The sequence below is a fragment of the Corvus hawaiiensis genome, chromosome 16, assembly GCF_020740725.1.
Source record: "Corvus hawaiiensis isolate bCorHaw1 chromosome 16, bCorHaw1.pri.cur, whole genome shotgun sequence".
Lineage (NCBI taxonomy): Eukaryota > Metazoa > Chordata > Aves > Passeriformes > Corvidae > Corvus > Corvus hawaiiensis.
The window spans coordinates 8,977,344-9,001,454 of NC_063228.1; the positions used below are offsets into that span (position 1 = coordinate 8,977,344).

Here is a 24,111-nt window from a genome sequence, read left to right on the forward strand (position 1 = left end):
GCATTAGGATCGTAATTTCAGATTACATTGTGCCAGTATCAACAGTCTATACTCATGAGAGCCTTGGGGAGCACGATGCTGCAGCAGCTCTCCCAGCTAGCCTGATCAGTGAGGGCTGGTTTTAATTGCAGCTGAATGGATCTAACCTTGTGATGTCTGTTCACAAAGCATTGCTGAATTAATACAGGTTCCATGGTTGCTTCTGCTAAAAGACTTTAATGGATCAGCTTAGTACTCTGCTCCATGATTATAGCATTCCTACCCACCTATCATGCCTGAGCCAGATGGTCCCAGTGAAATCAGAGCATATTTGTATTTTTGTCTGCTACTCAGCCACCTGCCCACTGATTTTGTTGCATAGTGGTAGGAGGAGAGGAGACTTCCTGGGTGCAGTCCCCCCCCCCCCCACACCTTTCTCTAGCCCCGGTATGTGCCCCACCTCCTAAAAGACACCGAGGGAGCCACGGAAGGGCTGTCCCCTCAGGGTGCCCAGGAGGCTTGCCCGGCCGTCTGGAGGGCAGCCACACTCCTGGACAGCAGCGTGGCTCTGACTCCTGGCACAGAGACAGCTGCTTCCCGGGGTGCTGGGGGTTGTTTCCAGTTCTATCGGTGATGAGAGCCATTAAGAAGGTACAAGTACTAAAGAGATCTTGAGCGATGCCTATAAAACCTTTGAATCCTTGACAGAATCAATAGCAGGTTCTCAGGAGTAACTTCTTATCCAGGCCAACTTAAGCACATGCCAATGAGCCGATAAAGATTTTGCATTTTGTGGAGACACAGAAGCTCTTTCATTGTGATTGTTGGACTCTAGACTAGGCGATAATATGAAAAATCACATTAGAAATAGATTGTGCTCCAGAGGCATTTTCCTCAGAGTCTGGAAGCGTGGCTCAAATGGTGCTCCTGAGTGGCATCCTCCCTCCAGGCATGTGCCCTGAGCCCCTGGGCTGCAGAGCCAAGTCCTTTGAGGATTGCTGCAGTGAGCAGCACCGACCCCTCGGCACGGCTGCCGTGACAGCAGATGGGGACAGGGAAGGAGGGAGCAGCGGAGCTGTGCCCCTTGAAATGGAGGTCCTGGGGGTGGCACCTGAGATGCAGCCGAGTCCCGTGGGGTGCCCTGAGTAGTCCCACCAGCCCAGGAGCAGGAGCCACGGGCAGCCTGTGTAGGTAGGTACCCACTGGGGTGCCCGCAGCCCCTGCCAGGCACTGCATCTGCACGCACTTGCCACCTCTCGGATACCTTTGCTATTGACGCCATTTCCAATTTGGCATCTCGGTTGCCATGGCAACTCCAAGCTGCCATTCTTTGATCAGATCAGCTCTCAGTTAGTCAACACGCGTTAGCACCTGCGTTGGTATGGCAACCCAGGACCGCGCTCCATCCGGCCAATGTTGCGGACAGCTGGATGGACAGCTCCAGGCAACCCTGGCAGCACTGGGAGAATGGCTGGCCCTGCTGAGGGGCACTGAGACAATCCCAAGCCCCAGCTGCTTCTTATTCCCCGGCTGCACTGCGGTCCGGGGCTGCCTCCACTCCAGCTATAGCGTCCTGGGCTCCCACAGCCTGCACGGCCTGGGGGACACTGGGGAGAAACTCAGCAGGGACATGGCTGGCACAGAGCAAGGAGGTCTCCTTGCAATCCCAGACTGCCCCTCACGAGAGTGTTCTGTATGGACAGTGAATGGCTTTGGAAACTCTGGGAAGAGGGAAAGCTCCTTGTCTTGGAGAGGGAGACCAGCGGTACAGACAGCCACTAATTCAGAGTTAAAAGCCCTGCAAAAGCAGAAGACAAGTCACAGAGAGGGGTGGTTCACCCCCTTCTCCCAGCCACCAGATTCTTAACCATTAAACTCTTCCAGTGAGTCTCCTGGGGATGGTTTTTGTTCCTTTGGCCTCCAGTCTGAACTGGCACCCACTTTTCTGAAAGGGCTTTATAATTTGCGTTTAGTGTTTTTTAACAGACATATGTGAGCCGCTTGAATTAGAGCAATGTGAATCTATTAGGCAGCGACAGATGCAAGTTTTGTGTCTCTTATTAGAAGGGATTGGCTTCTGAGGTTTAGTGATGTGCAAAGGATTGGACTTTGGAGAGATTAAAATTATTTTCAGCGTTAAGCACAATATTTCTGAGCTAATGCACTCACTCTTGAATATAGATTCACAGACTGAAAAGATTATAAAACATTAAACCTATGTAAATTCAGCTGTAAATTTATGTTTGAACAAATTCAACAAGAGATTTGACTCGGGGGCTTACAGCAAATGGGTTCTGCTTTTAATTCGTACTGTGGGCTCAGTTGCAATGCCGCTCTCCCCTTGAAAGTCCCACGCCTGCTGAATTACTGGCAGGTCACAGCTGACAGCTCAAGCAATTATACCAGAATGTGTTAATAATAAAAAGAAAAAGGATTCATGTTTGTCTTTCCAGAAGACAAAAGCAGCTGTTTGCTCCGCCCCGAGGAGCAGGAGAGAGGAGCTCTGTGGGCAGGTGACACTTGCAGCACCTGGCCATTTCCTCTTTCCATGGCAGCCGTGCAAATCCGTGTCTTCCTCTGCCATTCCCCAAGCCCTGGGAGTTGCTATGAACTTTTTTCTCTTGTTGAGAACATGAAAATACAGTTAACAAAGACTCCTTTTGAGTAGGATTGCAGGAAACCTGCAACATCGTGAAAAAGCTGCCTACACAGAGATAAATGACAGCTGTGACTGAAGGAATAAACAAGATAATCTGGATTTAAATAAACCACAAGGGGATTTTGGCAACATGCAAATTCACAAATTTATAAAATGTATCCTTTGAAAATAAAGAGCTTGTTTGAAGCCAGCAGTTAAGAACAATTACTACAGCACATTTTCCCAATGAGGGCTTAGAGCTGGCCTCTGCTCCAAGCCAGGGCAGGCAGGAGCCAGCTGTCCTGCCTGCCGCTCACAGTGGCTGGGGGCCTTCCATGCGCAGAACAGAAACCTGAAGGAGTGACAGCACCAAGCCCCTGTGCAGCTCGGGGGTGCTGGGGGTGCACGGAGCAGTCTGGCTCTCCCCAGCCTCTGGGCACAGCACTGGAGAATGAACAGGAAAGGAGAGAAATATCAAAAGCCAAAGCAAGTACTCAGTAATATATATTGGATCATCTGCTTGGAGGACGAGGTAATTCCTGGGTCCAAGCCCAGCATGACAGTTTAGTTTTGGCATTGCACAGGGTAGTGATGCTGCACCCACAAGCACAAGGGGATGATGCCCGTCCCGTAAGGGAGCAGAAGCTTTGTTCATGCCTGTGTCAGTGGAGCTCCTGCCAGTGGCTTGTTGTCATTGCTCCTCTTTTTCGGGTGAGCAGTGATGGAGAGAGAAGAGATGCAGGTGGGGAGACACCAGTGGCAGAGACAGGAGTAGACACATCCCGTTCCAACACTTCACCTCCTGCACTGCCCTGTGGAGCCACATCAGGTGCAGTCACTGTGTGGCCATGCCTCTTCAGCAGCCAGCCTGCCCTCAAAAGGGACACAAACACTGCAAGGAAAGCCAAAATGTGTTGCAAAGCCTGTGTGCTCCCTCCAGGAGCAAAGCCCCATGCTGCAAACTGCTCTGCATCAGCCACTGCAGGAGAGCGATGCGGAGCGTCGCTCTGCCTGCACACACAGAGCTGGTTAGAATTCCGTCGGCACACGCACAATTAGGGCAGAGCACATGGCAGCAGCTCTGTGAAGGTTAACTGCTCTGAGGAGCATTCCTGCCGTGCCAGAGGCTCAGTTGCTCCAGCTTTAACACCCTTGTTATTCCCAGCAGCAGGAGCCAGCAGTGCCGTGTGCCACTCTCTGTTTGGCAGCAGTTATCGCGTGCCACTGGCTGCATGCAGGGCACCTGGCCCTAGGGCTGCAGGCTCGAGCCTCCTTCACCTGCACAACGTAGCTTGGCTCCTGCCCTGGTAGGGCAGCACATGGGGAGAGACTCTGAAACACAGCAGAGTTTGGGGTAAAGCCTTTCTGTATGTACGTCCCAGAGCCACAGTTGTTCGGGGCTCTGCAGGGCCAGGGTGTCTTGAGGACACACTGTGGCTTCCAGCTTTATCCCTAAAACTGTACAGAAAAAGCTGAATCTGCTTCTCCTCCTCTTTTCCTTGATCACTGCTTCCCCATTTTCTCTCCTCAGGGCCAGCCCATCCATCTCTTTGTCTTTAATGTGCACGGAGTTAAAAACACAGTCCTTAAATGTGGCAACACATCCAGATTATTAGCTCTGCAATTTCTTGGCTCCTGTTTATTGTGGTAACATCATCTGAAGGGGCAGTTGTAATTAACATGTTCATGCTTCTTTTATAAACCCCCAGTGTGTTTGTTTTATATAAACCAAATGCCCTGGGGCATCTGGTGCTGCTGTGGGGAACAGACACCATCATGGCTCTTGTCCTTGCTGCAGGTGGGTTGCTCCCCATCCTCCACTACCAGCTGATGGCCATGGGCTGTGAGAGTGGGCACGGAGCAGCGCTGCTGGTGGCAGCCCACCCCCCCCCATAATACAGCAGTGGGCACCCAGGGGTTCATCTCTGATCATACTGTGGGGCTTGCTGTGATGTACATAGCCATAAAAGCTGCTTCCTTCCCACAGGGCTGTTAAATCTGGGTGCTGGATTCCCCAGGGAAGCTGGTCTGTAATTCTGCAGCATCTGAAGCCCCCAAGTGTTCCTATCCCTCTTAATTTGTTCAGGGTTTTCTTAAAGGAAAAAATAGCTCGAGATGCATCATTCTGACTAATCCTTGCTCCCTTCATGTCACTGCTACTCAAGTGGCTGATGCAGGGCATGGATAAAGCGCCAGAGTGCTCTGGGCAGAAGATGGGATTGCAGGTGCCTTGCTTATGGGAAGGCAGCTCCAGTGGGACCTGATGTCAGAGGGATGGGCTTCCCTATAGAGCCTGGCCACCAGCATGGACAGGGAGCTGGAGTCCTGCAGCCCTGCAGGCTGCATTGCTGGTACTCAGACAGACTGTTCAACAGGAAAGGTTCTGCAGCAGGAGAGGGGCAGCCACAGGAACCACCAGCCTCTTCACCTAAAATGCTGAGGACACTGGCAGCCCTGTGGCAGCACCAACCCACCCTCACTCTTGCCTTGGCAGGAGGCCCCTCACCACCCCAAAAAGCACCTCAGCAGAACAAGCCTGGTGGGCTTGGTGGCACCAGCAGTGAATACACAAATTACAGGGGCATTAAAGCCAGTTGATGCCTTTAGCAGTCACAAATAGGAGGTGACATTGACAGGCACATCTAGTGGGCTATGCCTATCAGCTGATTCTGCTCCAGGCTTCAGCTGTGTGATTCCTGAAATGGGCCTTCCTGGGGCCCAGCAGTTTGACGTCAGTGTTACTGTGGCTGTCGCTGCCCAAGGTGCTTTCACAGAGCCATTTCCAGCCTATTCACGTTATTTCCTCGCCATATGTTTGTACTAAAAATATTTGCAATACAAAGGGATAATCCTGCAAGACCATGGGCATCACCGTGCTCTATGTCTGACACAGGAGACCTGCCCAGTGCCGTGAGTGCTTCCCCGGAGCAGCGACCCCGTTTCCTCCTCCTTGGCACTGTGGCAGGGCTGGGGCTGCCCACAGGCAGGGCCGTGGTGCGGGTGGGTGCGGGCAGCAGGCAGGTCCCTGGCTGTGGCACAGCCTCCAGCCCCAGTGCCACCTGGCAGCACAACAGGTGTGAGTGAGGCTGTGATGCTTTTGCAGGGGACGTCTTGTGGGTCCCTTCCAACTCAGCTTATTCTGTGATTCTGTGGTCACTTAAAACCCTCTGGCTGGCTATGATAATCCTTAACTGGTGGCACTGGGACAAGAATTTACCTCTTCATTTTCTTAGACATAACTGCTATCTCACTGCAGTTTCATTTTATAGTATGGTAATGTGCTATCCAGGAAAATCTTGCTACATGCTAATTTATCCAGCAGGCAAATTCCTTTTGGCTAATAAAGTGCTTGCACAGGAAGCTCAAAACCCAGCAGCAATTAATTATTGACAGAGCATGTGAATTAGAGATAAAAGAAAAGTCATTCTTTCTCACACACAAGATAGTAAATAAATTTAATTATTGTACTAGAAGCAAGGGATCTTATTCTGTATTAAGTTTTATTAGCTGAGACATTTAAAAGCATGTCATCATAACAAAAAGGTCCTGTGTAATCCGAACTGCACTGCTCCGTACACGGCTCTGGAGTGAATAGGCTTAATTGAGCAAATGGGAGCAGATGGCTTCTGAACAGGCAGGTATTGTGCAGGTTTAGTGTCAATTAGCTTTGGTCTACATATGCCTATGGCAAACTGTCTGCATAATGTGTCACCAAGGCTGACTTTACATTTTAGGTGCCCACCATGGCCAGGGGCTGAGAAGAAACAAAGCCAGAAAGACTTGGGTCTGGGGGTCACACAGGAGTGACAGCGTCCCTCCTCCTGCATGTCCCACCAACACCTGCACAAGGTGCCCACCCCTGCCTGGCCCCTCGCTAACCACCTCCTCTGCTTCTGCGCAGGAATGTGATGCCCAAGACGCTGGATGGCCAGATCACCATGGAGAAGACCCCCAGCTACTTTGTGACCAATGAGGCCCCCAGGCGCATTCACTCCATGGCCAAGGACACGAAGCTGATCGTGGTGGTGCGCAACCCCGTCACCCGCGCCATCTCGGACTACACACAGACTCTGTCCAAGAAGCCAGAGATCCCCACCTTTGAGGTGCTGGCCTTCAAGAACCGGACTCTGGGGCTGATTGATGCCTCCTGGAGTGCAATCCGCATTGGGATTTATGCCCTGCACTTGGAAAACTGGCTCCAGTACTTCCCCCTCTCCCAGATCCTGTTTGTCAGTGGTGAGAGGCTCATCACTGACCCAGCTGGGGAAATGGCCAAGGTCCAGGACTTCTTAGGCCTCAAGAGGATTGTGACAGAGAAGCATTTTTATTTTAATAAAACAAAGGGGTTTCCCTGTCTAAAGAAGCCAGAGGACAGCAGTGCTCCCCGGTGTTTGGGCAAGTCCAAAGGTCGAACTCACCCCAAAATAGACCCAGACGTCATCCACAGACTGCGGAAGTTCTACAAACCCTTCAATGTCATGTTTTACCAAATGACAGGCCAAGATTTCCAGTGGGAGCAGGAAGAAAGTGATAAGTAGAACCACAAAATCAGGAAAAAATCTTTTTTGTTTTTGGGATGTGAATCATCATTTGAGACCCAAAACTCTTTTGGGGCCAGAGGCTCAGCCCTGTGTGTAACAGGCTCTTGTCTTGTCAGGGCTGCAGCAGAAGTCACCCCACATGTCCAGTTCTGGAACTGTAGTGGCCTGTCACCTCGGGCTGCACTTGGTTCTCCCTGCCACGACGCTGGGGGTCAGGGGCAGGTGGGAGGAGGGGGAGGCAGAGGGAGCAGGGCTCCTCAGGGTGATGGAGCGCTTTGTGTCAACGTTTTGCTGCTGGTGTCCCCCTTGAAGCCAGGCAGGCAGGACCAGACCTCCTGCCATGGCAAGCTGGGCGAGAGGGTGGTTCCCAAAACCCAGCACTGGGACAAACCCATAGATTTGATTTCTCCTGCCCTGCACTTTAGTTTTGCCCAAACAGCAGCATCAGGTCTGGTAAATTCAGGCCATGTGCAGTCACGTGCACACTGGACTTTGTGTGTGGAAGGAATAAAGCCAGTTAATGCTGCAAAGGATCTATGTACAGGAACTTCATTTGCACCAGACGTTTCAATTACTTGTTGCACTAAAACTAGAATTTACCAAGTGCCACAGACACCTGGCCTGAATTCTCCTCCAACTGATGGGTGCACCTCACCTGTTGGAAGAGAGTTGTTCCTTCTTTGCTGAGATGCTCAGTGAGATCAGAACTGGGTCCCCAGGTCCCCACCCTCCTGGAAGCTGAAAGAACATTCCCAGGCTCCCCAGGAGTGAGCCAGGCTCCCACTACCCTGCCAGGCTGCCAAGGCACAGTCTGGTACCACACGTCCACACAGCATCTCCTGGCCAGGCTGTGCCATGCCCTGCTCCATGGTTTGGAGCCAGGTGTTGCCAGTGGGGACGGAAGGGGTGGCTGCAGGGTGGAGGCCTGCAGACAGCCCCAGCACAGGGTCTGACAGTCAGGACCCCTGGCACTGCCATTCATTTGCACCTTGAAAACGCAATCCCTGCTGCTTGCTGTGGACAGCTGGGGTCGCAGAACAGGGAAGCCCCCTTCATCTTACTTCAGAATTACAAAAAAGCAACTCCCAGGGCGAGCACTGCTCAGCACACAAAACCTGTGCTTTCTAGTGGAAACGGCCCAGTCACCCAAATTTGCAAATCCTGGTAGAAACTGTAGAATAAACCTGTATCCCCACTCGATCCCCCAGTGTCATGAGAGCTGTTTGCTGGGCCCAGCAGAGAACAGGAGCAGCGCTTTCACACAACTGCACAGTTCCACCACCACTGCTGGGGGAAACCAGGCAGAAGAGGGAGCAAAGGTGAAACGCAGAGCTGCTGAAATGGTCCCTCGCACGGGGATTCCTGAGGGCACTCGGATACTGCTGGCAGCTCTATTTGCTCTGATGAGGGCTGACATTACCTCCAGCTTGGGGTGAAGCCACATGAGGGTCCCTCCCATTGGGCAGGTCCCCAGCAGAGGTGCAGAATGGGATTGCTGCGGAAGGACCAGGACTTGGTTCTGATTAAGGTGAAAGAACTCCCTGCAGCTCCAGCTAACCAGATGAAATCACCGTTGCATTCACTGGGTGACACGCTGACCCTGCTCGGGGTTCCAGGGCCTGTTGTGCGGCTCATTACGCCGTGAAATGGTGCCAGTGCCTTGGATTGGATGAGAAGAGCTGAAGCCATTTGGACCATTTACTGCGTGGCCCATGCTGGAGGGGCGCTGCGAGATCCGTGCTGATGTCACATCAGTTCCCATCAGCCTGGTCAGATTTAAAAACAGCTCCTGCCATTTCACAGTTTTCACAAACCCACAAACTCCCAAATTACCACAGGAAAATTGGAAGTATATAATAGGAATAATCTTACCGTGTTTCACACATTATTAAAATACCAGAACAGGTCCTAAATGAAACCTGTTGCATAATTTGGATTTGGTGCAAGATGCTCAATGGAGTACAGGGGGCTCTAGGCCCAGTGTCCTCCTCACCAGAGGGATATCTAGGAATCTCTGCCTGTCTCCAGAGTGGCGCATGCCCAGTGTGGTGTCGGGCTGGCCCTGCTGGTGCTGAGCAGAGGTGCTGGGGCTGGTGGCTCTGGGAGGGGCTCAGCTCTGGGGGATGATGGTTCCTGGGCGCGCTCGCTGTGCCTTTCCCGCCTGCCCCCCACGCTCACTTCTGTTACTTCTGCCATATATTCAGAGGTTTATTTTTTATACCAGATGCCATCTCCAGCTCGGCAGGAGCTGATGGGTGCCCACTGGGAGGTGAGACCCTGCTCCTCTGCCCTGAGTGCCTGCTCCATGGACACCATCCACTTCAGCATGGTGGGACAGGACCCTCCAGCCCCCCAACCCTTCTCTCCCAGGTGCAGCTACCAGCACTGCAGTGCTGGAAGGGAGCAGGGACATGCCAGTCACCCTGGGATGGGCTGGGGACATGGGTGGTGTTATTTTGTTTTGTTCTTTGGAAATGCGCCCTGTGGATGCCCCACTGCAGCTGGGGCTGGATGGGGGGGATTATTTTCTATCTGGCCAGAAAGTGGCCTGCCAAATGAGAGTCAGGTTAATAACACTTTTTTTAAAAACTATTCAAATGTCAGCATTAGAATACACAGGAAATTGAATTTTGTATTTGGTTTCAATTAGCAAAGCATAAATTATATTTAATTTTTTACACAGACTGAGTGATTCATTATTCTGGAAAAGCTGGTACTTTCTGGTTCAGAGACTGGTAATGGAGAGTTGGTCTGTTCTGAACCTTATTTGCTGTGCTGTCACTGCCTCCCAAATGCGTCTCTGTCCATCAGTGTCTCTGTACCTGAACGATGTGACTGTCCTGAGCTGAACCCTGCAACCCACAGCACTAAACAATAAATCATTGTAGCAGCTGCACTTCTTGGCTCCATTTCTCTTGCCCCCCCCAGCAGCACCAACACCCCATGAGTGGGAGCCAAAACAGGACAACGCTGGCCGTGACCTGCCTCCTGCCAGCCCTGCTGGCTGCTGTGACTTGCCCCACAGGCCGTGGCCCCCACAGCCAAAAGGGCTGGGGAAGGCACATGCTGCAGGCCAGGACCAGAATGAAGACCAGGACCAGGACCACCTGGGCCAGCCTGCAGGTCCTGGTGTGGGGGAGAGCTTTCCTCACTGACCTCTCAGTTTGGGGTGCACCTCCCAAGGTCACAAAGAACAAATCCCCAAGCAATGCCTGGGAGATTTCACTTGCTGCTGATTAAGGATAAATCAGTGGCTAATAAAAAGAGAGGGCTGAGAGAGGGCTGGCTGCCAGGCAAAAAAATTAGGAGGAAAATTCTTTTATCTTATTTTGTGTGCACAATTTCCTGCTTGTTTGAAAAAAGGTTATTTCACAGCATGGTCCTATTGTGTCATCTGATAAAAACCACAGAAAAACTTTTATCGACAAAATTAGGAAGTACTGAACTATAAAATTGCTAATTATTTTCTAGTAAATTTACTTTGAAATAACTTTAGACACCAAATTACAGGCACCATTAAGCACCATTAACACTGGGTGTATTTACCAAACAAGGATGGAATACTTATTCAAATCAAGATCATTTTGGTGTAGATTCTGCTGTTTGGAAAGCAGCCCCCTCTCACCAGATATTTAAAAAGCCATCAGAAGATCAATTACACCTCAGGTTCTTAATCTTTGAGTTGTGGTGTGATGTAATTCAACCCTTGAAGGACACACCTGTGAACAGCAGCTGATACCCTGAGGAGCTGCCCCGGCAGCGCCCGTGCCTCGGTACAGGACCGGGGCCGGTGTGCTCCTGTTCCGCAAACCCCGAGGAAACCACTCTCGTATTCAGCTGATCCAGCTGCCTCTTGAAACGCGTCCATCGCTGCTCCGAGCAGGGTTAACCCCCTTGGCACACCCCGCCACAGACCAGCGAGCGCGGCTCCTGCGGCAGCTGCTGCCCTGTGTCTCTGCGCTGCTGTAGCCGGGTGCCTCCCACTGCGTTTTGGGATTTGCTCCCGCAGATACACATTGCTCTTCAAAGAGCCTGTTGCCCGTGCCCTCGGGCTGCCCAGCCAGTGCGGTGCCACAGGCTGCTCTGGTGCCGCATCGCGACTCCCCGGTGCCGGACACCGTGCCGGGATGAACTCCGGCACACACCTCGTAATTGGAGGTTGCCAAGCGGCTGTCAGAGAGCTGGCTGCAAAGCTGCTACCTGCTCCCACTTTCCTGCTGTCATCTTTGACATCGTCATTATTTATTAACTGCCCGGTACCCAACAGGCTGCCACTGGTGCAGACATGCTCAGATTATGCAGGTTCGATATGCTGCCTGCCTCCAAGGTCATGTCCTCCAGGATGTCTTGCAAACCAGATTGAAGAGGTACCAGCAAAGATGCAACATGTTCTGTATTGCTGATGCCAGATTTCAAACAGAGCCCTTTGAATAAGGATGACTTACTACATAGCGTTGTAGAATCATGGAATTGTTTAGATTGGAAAAGGTCTCCAGGACCACTAAGTCCAACCATTCCCCCAGCACTGCCGAGGCCACCACTAAGCAATGTCTCCAGATGGTGATATCAGGCCCTGCTGCTCGCTGCTGTTTCCATTCCTGCACGCAGCTCGGAGCATTCTGCACCAGCGTCAGCAAACACAGGACCTAGGATGTCAGGTGAGAGCTCCACCACCAGCTTTCATACTGTGGGACCAGGGGTTTGTCTTTACACCCAAGCCCAGGAGGATGGCAGTGTGGGGATTATTTACCTGGGCAGGTTGCAACCCTGCAGTGAACTGTCACAGCTTGGTCAGCAGGAATAACCCTGACCTCGGCCACTGCCTCCCTGGCACAATGCCAGTGCCCATGACCCTGCACCCTGCAGTGCCGTGGCATTGGCACCCTGTGCCAACAGCCTGTGACATCCTAGGCAGAAACAGATAAACAATCTTTCACATCCCAGATTTCCTGAGGCCCTGTGCTTGGAGTTTTTTGGTTTTGCTAACCTCAGAAACTCCATCTCTCAGTCACTTGCTGAGAAAAATACATGATTAGAAAAATTTTGGTGCCTTTTAAGATGCTCTTCTAACTTCTGGTACAGGAAGAAATGTTTGAGGGTCACATCAGTATTACTTTATGCCACCAACAGGGATATTTTGAAATTTTTAGTTGCAATATAAGGACTAATACCAGATATCAGCACTTGCCCGTATGTACCCTGTGCAAGAATAGAAGCTGACAGATGTACCTACAGATTTACAGATTTCTGCTGTCCCCTCTGCTGTCCTATTGCCCCCACAGGGCCCATAGGAAGGGTGACTGTGTGCACAGTCTCCCAGGAAATGGGAATGGAGGGAACTGGGTTTTACAGCACCTCATTTGTGACTGAAGTCATTATGTGCAGAGAGACGTATGGGTAGCTGAAAGACAGAATTAATATAGTAGGTAATCCTCTCCCTTTAGCATATCTTTCTGCATGAAATAATGGTTTAATGTCTAACTTTTCTAGGCACATGCTTTTCCTCATAACAAACACTTACAGGAGATGCAGCTATTTATGTTTTAAGGCAAAAAGTGTGGAGTGTAATGGACTCTACTCTGACTATCTGCCCATGAAGAAATTTCACTGTATCATGGGAAATGAGGAAAAACATTTTATTTGGAGGCAATTTCTTTCTTTTTAAGCCATTCTTATCTTTCTGCCTTGTTCTCTGTTGGAAAGGATATTTGCTGGCTCTGAGCTGCCTCTCCTGTTTGCAGGGCATCCCCCAGCAGGGATGCCCTCGCTGCTCTTGAGCACCCCTTGCAGCAGGCAAGCGGCCATCTGGGGATTTTCCTGATGCCTCCAAAGCAGCGGGGCTGGCACGTGGTGTCAGCTCCAGGAGTGAGAGCCGTCGGAGGGGCAGGACACTGCTCTCCACGACCGCAGTGCCTGACCGTGTTTAGACCTCAGTGAGGAGCTCCACTGCTCTTTTTACCTCCCACAAGGCTAAATCCAGAGCAGCGCGGGACAGAGATCTGTCTCGTACAGAGATCTGCCTCCAGGGTGTTGCTCTCTGTAGTCACCCAGGCAGATCCCACGAACACCCACACCACGAAGGAGCAATGAGGTTTTCCCTGGCAGTGACACCGCTTAGCGCACTCATCCAGATGATGCAGGAGATGTCTGTGTAAAGAAGGCAAACGCTACATCTGGCAATTTTCCACCCAACTGACAGAGATAAACAGTTGTAAATATACCCCATTAATAGTGTAAGCATCCTTCAAAGCTTTTGTGGAGAGGCTGTGGGGCCAGCGTGTGGCAAGGGCTGGTGCTGCAGCTAGGGACCTGAGCAGCAGGTGTGGCAGAGCCATCATGCCTGAAGCCCCTCACAAGCAGAGACAAAACGAAGGCTGGCAGTGGCAAAGGGAGACACTTCCCAGGAACAGAAGAAGCTGGGAAACCGTAAGGGCGCCTGGCAGCACGGCCAGGGCAGCAGCATCATCCTGTTGGATGCCAGCTGAGCTGTGCTCTCCCAGCCACTGTGGTCACTGCCAGCTCAGCCCTGGCAGGTCAGCAGGTGCCCAAGTGTCCCATCCCAGGGACTGACACCCATCCCTCTCCCAGGGGACCCTCTGCAGCACGCAGCAGTGATGAGCAGGTAGACCTGGCTGGGTTTCAGCCCTAGTTCAACAAGGGAAAGCTAATGGCAGGGTTTTGCCTTGATCTAAGAAAGCTGCTGCAGGATAAATTGCAGTTAATGAAAAGAGTGAGGAATAGGCAGGTCATCGGGGTTACCTCACTCACCTCTTGAAGGATTTTTTTCTGAGCAGAATAAGCAGCCGAGAGCAAGTCCTTTGACAAATTCAGCTTTTTCCAGGGAATCTTTATATTCACATGACATGTGAAGCTGGAGGACTGGATGCTGTGCATGCATCAGAAACCTCTCCCTGTCCAGTGCTGTGGTAGAGGATGGAGAAGTGCTTCATTTCCTCAATGTTCCAAATTTACCTGTGAAGAAGTGTCTCATCATGGTTAATTCATGCTAATTTAATCTAATTTCTCAACACTATGACTGGCTGCTCCCCCCTGTCCCATGGTTTTGGAGGCACAGTGGGTGCTGCTGGAGCAACAAGACTCCGGGCCTGGCCGATGACACGAGCTGCTCACAGCAGAAGATCTCCCTGGAGCAGGGCAAGAGATTTACGGTGCTTTGCCCAAGCAGTGATGGTTTTGACTGCCCTGTGGACTGACCTGTTTGTCCAGCAGATAATTACTGCCTAGCAAAGGTTTACTGCTCAGAAGTTTGCTTTGTCTTAAAAGACCCTGAACCAATTGTGCCATTTCTTAGTCCTAAGCACTGACACCAGCATGGCCCCGCCTTACATGAGACCAGGCTGCCCAGACTCTTCGTTAGTGACTGTGCAAAGAGGCTGACATTGGACCATTTTCCAGTTCACACAATCTGCCAGAGTTGACAGCAGAGGAGAGTCCTGCTGAGAGGGGCTTCACAGCTGCAGCTCCCAAGCTGGAGAGCAGGCACAGAGCAAGCACTTGGCTCATCCATTTGGTCCAGGGCCATCCCTGCATCTCTGTAATACAGAAAAACAGTTCAACTCACATTTTCTTCCAGCAAGATTTAATAATAAAATCATAAGTCTGGTGTTTTCCTTCCAGATATGACAACTTGTGGAAAAGTTGATTTGTAAGATTTACTGTTTAAGAATTACTCTCAGAAAGGAAAAAAACAAACAAACCCAAGGCAGTGGTCCCAGAGATGTATGTTAAAAATCTTGTAATGCCCTGAGAACTGCGAGTTTTAAACCCATTCTAATATGGAAAATGTCTTTCCATGTAACTCAGAGGGAATGGCATGTGCCATTGGCTTGTCCATCTGTTTTGCTCTCTTTGCAGTAGCAGAGCTCTCAGACCAGCCAGTCAGCTCTTGGTCCTGTCAAAACTGCAGCATCCACTTATTATTTTAAACACAGAAAACAAGAGCTCACAGGAACGTCAGATGCAGCCCTGACCATGCACACCCCAGTTAGGAATTCCTGAGGGATGCATACACCAGCGCTCTGCAACAGGCAGGCGACCATTGTGCCCCAAACCCTGCGCCAGAGGAGACTCTTGCACCTGCAGCATGGAGCGAACAAGCTGACCTGCACCTTCTTGTGGGAGGTCACCTGTGGAGACAGATCACTGACAGCACTGGCCATGTGGCTGCTGGTCCAATGCAGTGCAGCCTGATTGGAGACGGTGCTCCTGACTTGATGGCCTGGTTAGGCCAGGCTTGGGGCCACTGACACCATGGGCTACTGATGCCTTTTCTTGGTCTTAAAATCAAGAGGCATACACGGTTAGAAGGGGAAAAGGGATTTTACCTTGGTATTTATTCTTAAGGATCCTTAGGTGTACACGTCCAGGTCATATGCATCAAGGTGTACCCCACCGAGTCTTTCCCTGTGTCTCTGTGTCTCTCTCCTCCCGTGTCTATCCTAATCCCCCCAACATTGGGTATAACATTATAGGCTTTACTAATTAGCATATCTATCAAAGATTCCCCAGTGAGAGGTTCAAGTGAGCCCCCCCTCCCCAAGGAACCTCCCCCTGGATGGTTCTATCTTGGTTTACAGAATATGTTCTGGAGAGGACCTTGGGGTCTGGGGCACAGTGATCCCTAGCTACGAAGCTTCTAAAATGTTTAGTCTCTTAGCTTAACAAACAAGTCCAAGAATGTAGGCAAAAAGCACTAGGAATACAGAAGCTGTAAAAAGGTATAACAGGGGTATAACAGGGGTATCAAAGAAAAGGCAAAAATCTTCATGGCATCACTACCAATAAAATTGTTGCCACACTTCACCATCACCAGGCGCCCACCTGCTGCTGGAGCCTTCCCGCTGCCACCAAGGAATCTGGCTCTCTCCGTGGGCACAGCTGCTGGGACTCAGTCCACACAGCACCTACAGTTTCTCTGCTATTCACCATCTTGTTTTATGTTTAATGAGTTCATGTAACTTTTTGTTAAGCAGCGAGGAAATGTTTTCCAGGGAAGCCACTTCCAGCACATCCTCTGTGTGTAGGTTGGATGTTATGGAACAGTGGCTCTGTTGAATGTATTAGCATACAGCACTTCACTTACTCACCTAATCTGCATATTTTTCTCCAAGGATGAGGAAAACCTCCAGGTGCTGGTAAGAAGCTCAGGTGCCTGTGGCTCAGGCCCTGAGGCAGGTGGGCATGGGCAGGTGTGGGGCAGAGTGCTGTGGCTGCGCCATGCTGTGGGTCTGACAGTCACCACGGGGTGCCTGACTGACCGTGTTCTCCAGCCAAACCACAGTAAATGGGACCTGCATGAGGTAGTGCTACCTCCTGCCAAAACTCTCACCTTCACCTCCTGTCCTCTGCCCAGGGCACCTGCTGCCTCAGCAAGGAGACCATGCCAGCCCATGTCACCACCCTGGCCCCCGTGAGGAGGATGAGCAGAGTTGCCCCACAGCTCCCTCCTGGGCTGTGCTCATGGAAAGACACACACATGCTTCTGGCACCCAGGCATTTTTTCATCTTGGCACAGAATTCCTCCAGAGATGATTATTTGAAAGATGAGTCACCAAATACAATAGCAAAGACACATCCTTGACTTACTGGCAGAGAAAGGATGTGACCAGCATTAAGTCTCCATGCAATGTCTCCATCACACAGTGTCTGGCGTTTATTCTAAACAGCTCTCAGTCTTGAACAGAATTGTTTTTTTCACATCAGAAATCCAGCTACTTTTTCATAAGAAATGTTCCTTAACGAAAGGAAAACCAGACAGTGTTCACGGATGTAAAAATCATTATAGCACAGCTATGTGCTCTCTGCAGCTGCTGCCTGTTCCAGCCTGTTTGTAGGACACAGGGGTACACGGAGATGCACATCAGTATCCCTGCACTGGGGGTAGCAAGGCTGTACCCCTCAAGTGGGGTGTAACCAAAAGGACACCTTTGTACAAGGAGTCACACGGAAAACCGAGGGGAAATAGGCACCAGTTTCTCCCGGGGTGGGTCCGTCTGGACACAACAGGAAAATTTTTCACAGTGAGGACACAGACACGGAATAATCTCCCCAGGGAGCAGCCCCTGCTCGGCCCCTCCCGTGCGGGACCGCCGGGCAGAGCCCGCAGCAGAAGCCCCTTCCCTCGGCCAGGAGGGAGCTGGGAGGAGCACGGGCGCTCCCCGGAGCAGGGGCTGGGCTCCGCACTGCTCCTCTGCTGAGCAGGGGCTGCTGCCTTGTCTCCTACTCCGGCTCAGCGGAGTGTCCTGACCTTGATGATGTTGGTTTAACTAGGATATGAAATGCAAATACAGCCTAAGCTTAGTAATTCTGGCACCCAGCAGAGAGCCTGAAGGGTGGAACGCTTCCCAGAAGGGTCAGCAAGAGCAGAAAAAATTATATAGAGCAAATAAACAGAATAAAAGGCTTCTCACTTATCCTGGTGCAGAGGGTTGCAGCTCCAGGGGACTGCAGGAGATTGTGCTGCTCTGAGGCTTATCCTCAGGGACAAGTTGCTGATGGGGAGACAGAGGAAAGGCGAAGGGCAAGGAGTCAATTTGTTTTAAATAACTGCAAGCCAGGAGGAAGTCACCCCTGTTCTGCTTCTTGGCTGGTTCTCTGTCACCCATCACCTCGCCTCACAGCCAAGGCAGTCCCCCCAGGGATTTCCCAGGACCTAGGGCCAGACCTTCGGAGAGGGTTTGATGTGTGATCGGCGTGGGGAAGGGAGACACCCTGGGAGGCAGGGCAGCTCCTACCGAACCTACCTCCCCCTGCTTAGAGGAGCTGCCCCTGCAGCCTTGTGGGGAGCTGAATATACCCCAAGCTACTGCTGCCAGACACAAAAGATCTTTAATTGAACAGATTAAATACCTATTTTCAAATCAAGGTGGGGCTTGCTCGTTGTTAGTAATCTTCAGCAAAACCATCCAGAATGCTGATCCTGGCTCTGCATCTCCCAAGAAGAGCAGCGCACGCACTGGTGTAAGGGTCACAGCCCGGTGAGGTTTGGCCCCACGGGGATGGAGGGACAGTGTGCTGCCGGCTCCGAGACGGAGCAGAGACAGAGCAGACACCTGCCCTTCCAGCTGGCTTTGCCCGGGACCGCCACAGCCTCAGCACCCTCAGCGTCGCGGCGGTGTGCGCCTCGGAGCAGCCCCGAGCAGCAGCGCAAGGGCCGCGCACCCGCGGCATCCCGGCGCCCGCCCGGCGCTGGCACTCCCGGGGGGAAGCACACAGGGACACGTTTGGATTCGGACACGGCTGGATTCGGACACGGCTGAGCTGATACGAAGGCTGTGCCAGGGGCATCGGGGGCAGAGACAGAGGCAGGGAGGGAACTGGCAAAGGCGAAGCCGTGGGCTGGTGCCCCTGGATGCTGTGGGGCAGTCCCACAAGGCACCAGGCTGGGGGAGGGAGCCCAGCGGGGCTGACCCTCAAGCCGAGAGGAGCACCCTCATTTAGGCAGCGTGACTTTATTAAACATTTAAAACACAGAGTACAACATTTATTGCGAAGAATCGCTTTCCTACCAATTACAGTTAATAGGGTAAAATTAATGTACCAATTAATAGGGCTGCTTCTAAACTTGGTCTAATATGTTAAATACTGTTCCTATCTCTGTAAATGCAGCAAAATAAAGTGATGATCAGGATAGGAGCTAATAAAGTTTTGCTTCTCTATACTTAAACTATTTGGCACCACTGAGTTAAGGCACAGGAAAAAGGAGATTATTTAACATTTTAAGGTTTGTAAGACCCATAAATCATTTCATACATGCCATATTTGTTGAAAAGGATAGAATACATTCAATTTTACAGTATATTAAACTTCATCTAATTTGAACGTAAGAACAGACCAGCAAAATAAATGACCAATTTCTGAAGCAGAAATTACCATTTGGCTGCTGCCATTATGAAGCTGCTGGTATTTTATCATGTTCTTAACATAATATTGCTTGTCTATTGATGCATAGTTATAGTGCTAGCCCAAATTGGAAGGCGGTGAAAGAGGACAGTGCAGAGGGTTTTTTTAATAGGCATCATTTGTCAGATGTTATTTCAGAGGTCTTTGCACTGATGATAATATGCAGATTAAACCCGAAGTAAATAGGGAAAAAAAAGAGAGAGAGAGAGAAAGCAAGGCAGAAAGGGAATGAGAATTTCAGCCCATTTTGGCTGCAGCAGGTGGATCAGCCCCGGTGGGGCCAGATAGCAGTAATTAATCTGGGTTTAAGGGTTTCTTCTGAAACCTCACAGTACTTGACAAAAGGAGATTTCCTCCCTTGCATCCCAATGCTGCGGGGGCCACAGGGACCGTGGGAGCACTGAGCGCCAGGGCAGGACCGGGGATGGAGTTCTTCCTGCCCAGCACCGTCTCCCCCTCCTCTCTCTCCCTGCACCATCCAGAAAGCTGAGCACAAATAAAAATTATGTTTAGTTTGCAAAACAGGAGGAAGGTATCTCCATCCTCTAGAGTTCATTGTTCTGCTAGACTTGGTATTATAGTGGCAATGTATTACAGAGAAGAAAAATCAGCTGGCTGCTGCCTCCAGAATGACAATGGAAACCACAAACACGATGGAGCTGCAGCTGCCCAGAGGGGATCTGCCAGGGCTCTGCGGGCACTGGGGCACCAGGAAGGGTGCTTATGGGGGTGCTTATGGGGAAGGAGTCCCCAAACGGACACCTCCTGTACAGCAGGGACAGCCACGCTCTGGGACGGGGCAGGCAGGGACTGCACCCTTAGTCACTCCTGCTGCTTCTCAGCCATCTCAGGCTCTTCAGGCAACAGCTCCTCTGCCAGGGCAGAGTACCATCCCAGGGCGGGGCATGACCCCCAGGACGGGGCACTACCCTGAGCAGGGCACTCCACTGGCACCAGGAGCAGCTGTGCCCGCAAGCAGAGGCAGTCCCTGAGCACTGAGCACTGAGCACAGTGCTGCCCATGGGCACAGCTACAGAGCTGAGAACAGCTTCCTGCCAAACTCACCCAAACAAAAATTAACAAGGCCGTTCATTTGTATTAAGGACAGTCATCCTGACCCCTAATCCTCCCATTCCCTCAGTGAAGGGCTTCTGCTGCCTACAGGCTGCCCAGAGAGGGGGCACAGCAGGCGGGGCAGCAGGGACGCCGTGGGCAGAGTGCTCTGCACTGGCACCTATTGAGAACCCCCTGTGCCTGGGTCTGCTTAAACCAGATGAATTGCTCAGACATTAGAGCTGGAACTGGGTGCTGTGCCTGCAAATCTGCACAGGGATATATTGTGCTTTAACATAGATTTCAATTACTTCCCAACCTTCAGTGTGATGATGCGACATTATGCTCTACTGTCAGGGTTTGCCAGCATGCTCCTACTTTTATTTCTCCTGTTAAATATGGTCTTTGTTGCGCTTCATTGATCTCTGAGCATATTCTGCTGTTTACAACTTTGATAATCTTTGTGTAATCTTCAGGGGTAATTGAATTCTGACAAACATAGCTGAATTTTAAACACCACACAGATTTCAGTGCACTGAAGAGCCATGATATGAAAGTCAAAACTGGAGATGGAGAGCAGCATTTGCTTTCAGCTTCTGTCCTGAACAACAGGAGCTGAGCCAGGCTCAGAGCCTGGGGACATCAAGAGCAAGTTAGGAGACATGACTGGGGGTGGGACCAGACCTAGCCCAGAGCTTAATCCCAAGTAGACAATATAATGTCATTTAATGATTTTTTAATATACACCCCCAAGACACTTCTTCACTTGCACAAAATCCCAGGAATCCCACTGGGTCTACTCTGCTAGGATAGGATACAGTCAGCAGCTACCAGTCTTTGTTAAATACCTTGGGAATTGCCCTTGTACAAATAAATTATTGTTTTTATGGGCATATATTGTGAATTAGACGAGGGGGAAAACGTTGCAGTTGGATTTTGATGTAGAAGGTTGTTTTGCAGAGCCCATGGGGCACATGCATAGCGCTTCCATAATCATTATTGTTATTTATTATTTGCCAGCACCAGGAATGTGCCCAGCCCAGCACTGGCCAGATGGAACACGGCTGCTGGGCAGCACTGTGCTCCCAGTGCCCGCACACCCCGGGCACCCACCCAGCCTCCTGTTCCTCGCCAGGACACCAGCGCCACGTCCCCTGCCCCAGCCTGTCCTCCTCTCCCCCCACTGGCCCCCATCTGCTGCAGTAAGGCACAGCCTCTTTTTTGGTGGCTGGAAAAACAGCTGTCTTGCTTGAGGACATCAGATTTTTGATGCATTTTCTACAAACTTTAATTTCCCAAACCCTCCTCGCTCAGGATGCAGGGGGACTGCTCAAGCACGCTATAAATTAGTATGCCAGCAGAGCTGCTCCTGGAAGGAGGATAAGCTCAGCCAGACAAGAAGGAGCCTCCAGAAATCTCAGTGCTGGAAGGGAAAACTTGCTGCTCTCCTGCTGTTCGTGCTGGAGCTCTGTGTCTCCAGTTTATTGCAACAGCACATGACGGCCTCGGTGCAGCAAAGATTTTCTGCCGAAGGGTCTGAGCTGCACAGAGGGTCCCCACGCAATCGAAAGAAAAGGAATTAAGGGTTGTCTGGCCTGAGAAGAGGGATATTGAATCTAATCTGAGACGGTGTAATTTGGAAATCCAATTGCAGTTGTCCATCAGCAAAGGCAGCCACTGGTGAGGGGAGCCAGTAGGCTGTGGAGGACCAGAGCCCCCAGCACCAGAGCAGGGAGGGCTTAGCCCCACAGGACCACCAGGAGCCCCTGGAGAGCCCCAGGATAGTACAAAGCTTCTGCCACCTGTCACAGCCCACAGCCCTTTACAGGGGCTTTTACACAGCCTGGCAGTGCCATGGGAGCCAGGACACACGGCTGTGAGTTGGAAAGGAGAAGTGGGGGGGAAGCAGCTCCGCACAAGCTCTCCCCACCTTCACTCTCTGCCGTGGGAGATGGAGGAAGGGGAACGCTGGCTGCCCCCACACCCAGCATGGCTCATCCCATACCACACTGACATCTCATCCCCCAGGAACAGCATGGCTTCCCCTGCACCTCCCTTCCCTGGAGGTGTTTCAGGAGAGACCAGACACCGATTACAATTGATTTAACACCTTCTGCTAGAGTTTAACTTGGGCTCAGATACCTCCTCATAGTTCATTTGCCCTGGGTGGTCATTACACTGATATTTTACCAGAAGCCAGACAGTTTTTTAAGCTCCTGTATGGACCCAGTGACCCAAATGAGGCCAGAGTGCTCTGCCATATGGCCCTTGGCTAAAGGCTCCTACAAACCACCTGCAGCTCCCAGCTGCCCATCCTGCTTCCCCCCTAGACAGGAGGCTCAGAGGGCTTGTCAGCATTTCAGATGCCAAATGTCCATTACTGTGCACACAGGGCTTGGCAGTAAGGACATAGTCCAAGTCTGATTGCAAAGCCCAGCAAGCAGCTGCTCCCTGTGCTGGGGTGCTGCCCATAGTGGGGAGTGGGCCATGAGGCCCCTCATCAAGGACACTGTTAGCTCAGCAGCCCACCAGCCTGCCGGGAATCGCAGGGGAAGCGAGTGGAAAGGAGATGTGTGAAGATGCATCAGGGCCACCTGTCCCCAGCCCACCAGCTAGCCCCTGGAACTCCCATGGGTGAGGAAAGGAGGGCAGAGAAACAGACTCTGGCTCAGCTGTATCTGCTGCAGGACTTGGGGGCCCTGATGGAACCTCAGGACTGGCCCTGCCCTGATGGAGAGGTGGGGAGCAGATGAAACCTCCCTGCAGCACAGCACTGAGCATCCCCCCAGCAGGAGAGCTGGAACAGAGCTGGTCTAATCTATTAGCTCCCCACATGTGCTTTATTTCCTGAATTAAAGAGCAGAATTATAATGAGAGTTGACGTTAAATTCCATAAAAAGTCAAGCTAATCAGTGACCAAACCTGTAATTGATTCTTTTGCTAGTTCAATACTTAATGCTACATGTTAAGCAATAGGATTTTACAATTTGCTAGCACTTCACTTACAGAGAATTAAGCAATAAAAATCCATTCAGAGTACAAGCAGCAGGAAGGGAGCCACAGCTGCTAATATGTGAACAAGCCAATAAAGTGGCTCAACACTTGCATCAGTGTCTTGTTTTTCAGAGTATCTACCCCTGTTTGATAGTGAAACCTCTTTAACACACGCAAGGGAGGTGTGAAACCCCTAGAGAGGTAATGCTGAGGCAGGGAATGCCAAGGATGAGGTGCAGGTGGCAGCAGATCACTGCCAGGCCTGGGTGCTGCTCACACCGAGGGGAGCTCCCACTCCCCAGCCACAGGCACTGGGGCTCAGCCCAGGGGAGCAGCCACCCCACCGAGACACGGCTGTGCCCCTGGTGCGGGTGTGTTGGAGCAGAGACTGGGACCTGAATCCAGCCACCCACTCCCTGCACAGGGAGCAGAGCTCCTGCCAGTCATGGGCCATGGCCACCCTGCACAGGAGGCGGCACGGGAGGGAACAGCATGGTTGAAAAAACGCTGCTTTTTGGAAGACGTTTTTTTCAAACTTCTTGCACTATTTGTTTGATATTATTCAAGGCAAAATTCAGACCAAGAAAACAGCTCCCACAGCCATTTCCACAGAGAGGTACCAGAATTCAGTTTCAAAGAGTTTGTGTTTTAAAATGCAAAATCACCCACATCCCTCTTTACCCAGTTTTCCCACCAAGCTTTCCTCCTTTGGGCTTTCCATGTGTTTCAGCACAAGTCAAATCCTTGTCTGGGAGCCACATGGTGCTTCTGCTGAGTGTTTAACCCCAGCAGTGACAGCAGAGCCAGTGACAGCATATCCCTGGGAAGGGAACACTATCACATGCTGACCCCCAGCAAAAAACCCTGGACTCTTCCTGCCATGACGTGCTGGGCTCGGCAGTGCTGGGGGCATGGCAGGAGTGCAGATGCTCCCCAACACTTTTACCTTCACCACCACCTCAGCCAGGCCTCGTGCAGTGTGGC

At 51.3% G+C, this 24,111-nt stretch overlaps 1 protein-coding gene across 1 annotated transcript in view; it reads left to right on the plus strand.

Moving 5' to 3' along the window:
* Positions 1-10,054, plus strand: part of HS3ST4 (heparan sulfate-glucosamine 3-sulfotransferase 4) — a 57,031-nt gene extending 46,977 nt beyond the window's left edge. The window contains exon 2 of the mRNA XM_048321148.1: positions 6,519-10,054. Coding sequence (XP_048177105.1) covers positions 6,519-7,155 — 637 coding nt within the window. The 3' untranslated portion in view covers positions 7,156-10,054. The remainder of the gene's footprint in view (positions 1-6,518) is intronic.
* The last annotated feature ends 14,057 nt before the right edge of the window (positions 10,055-24,111 follow it).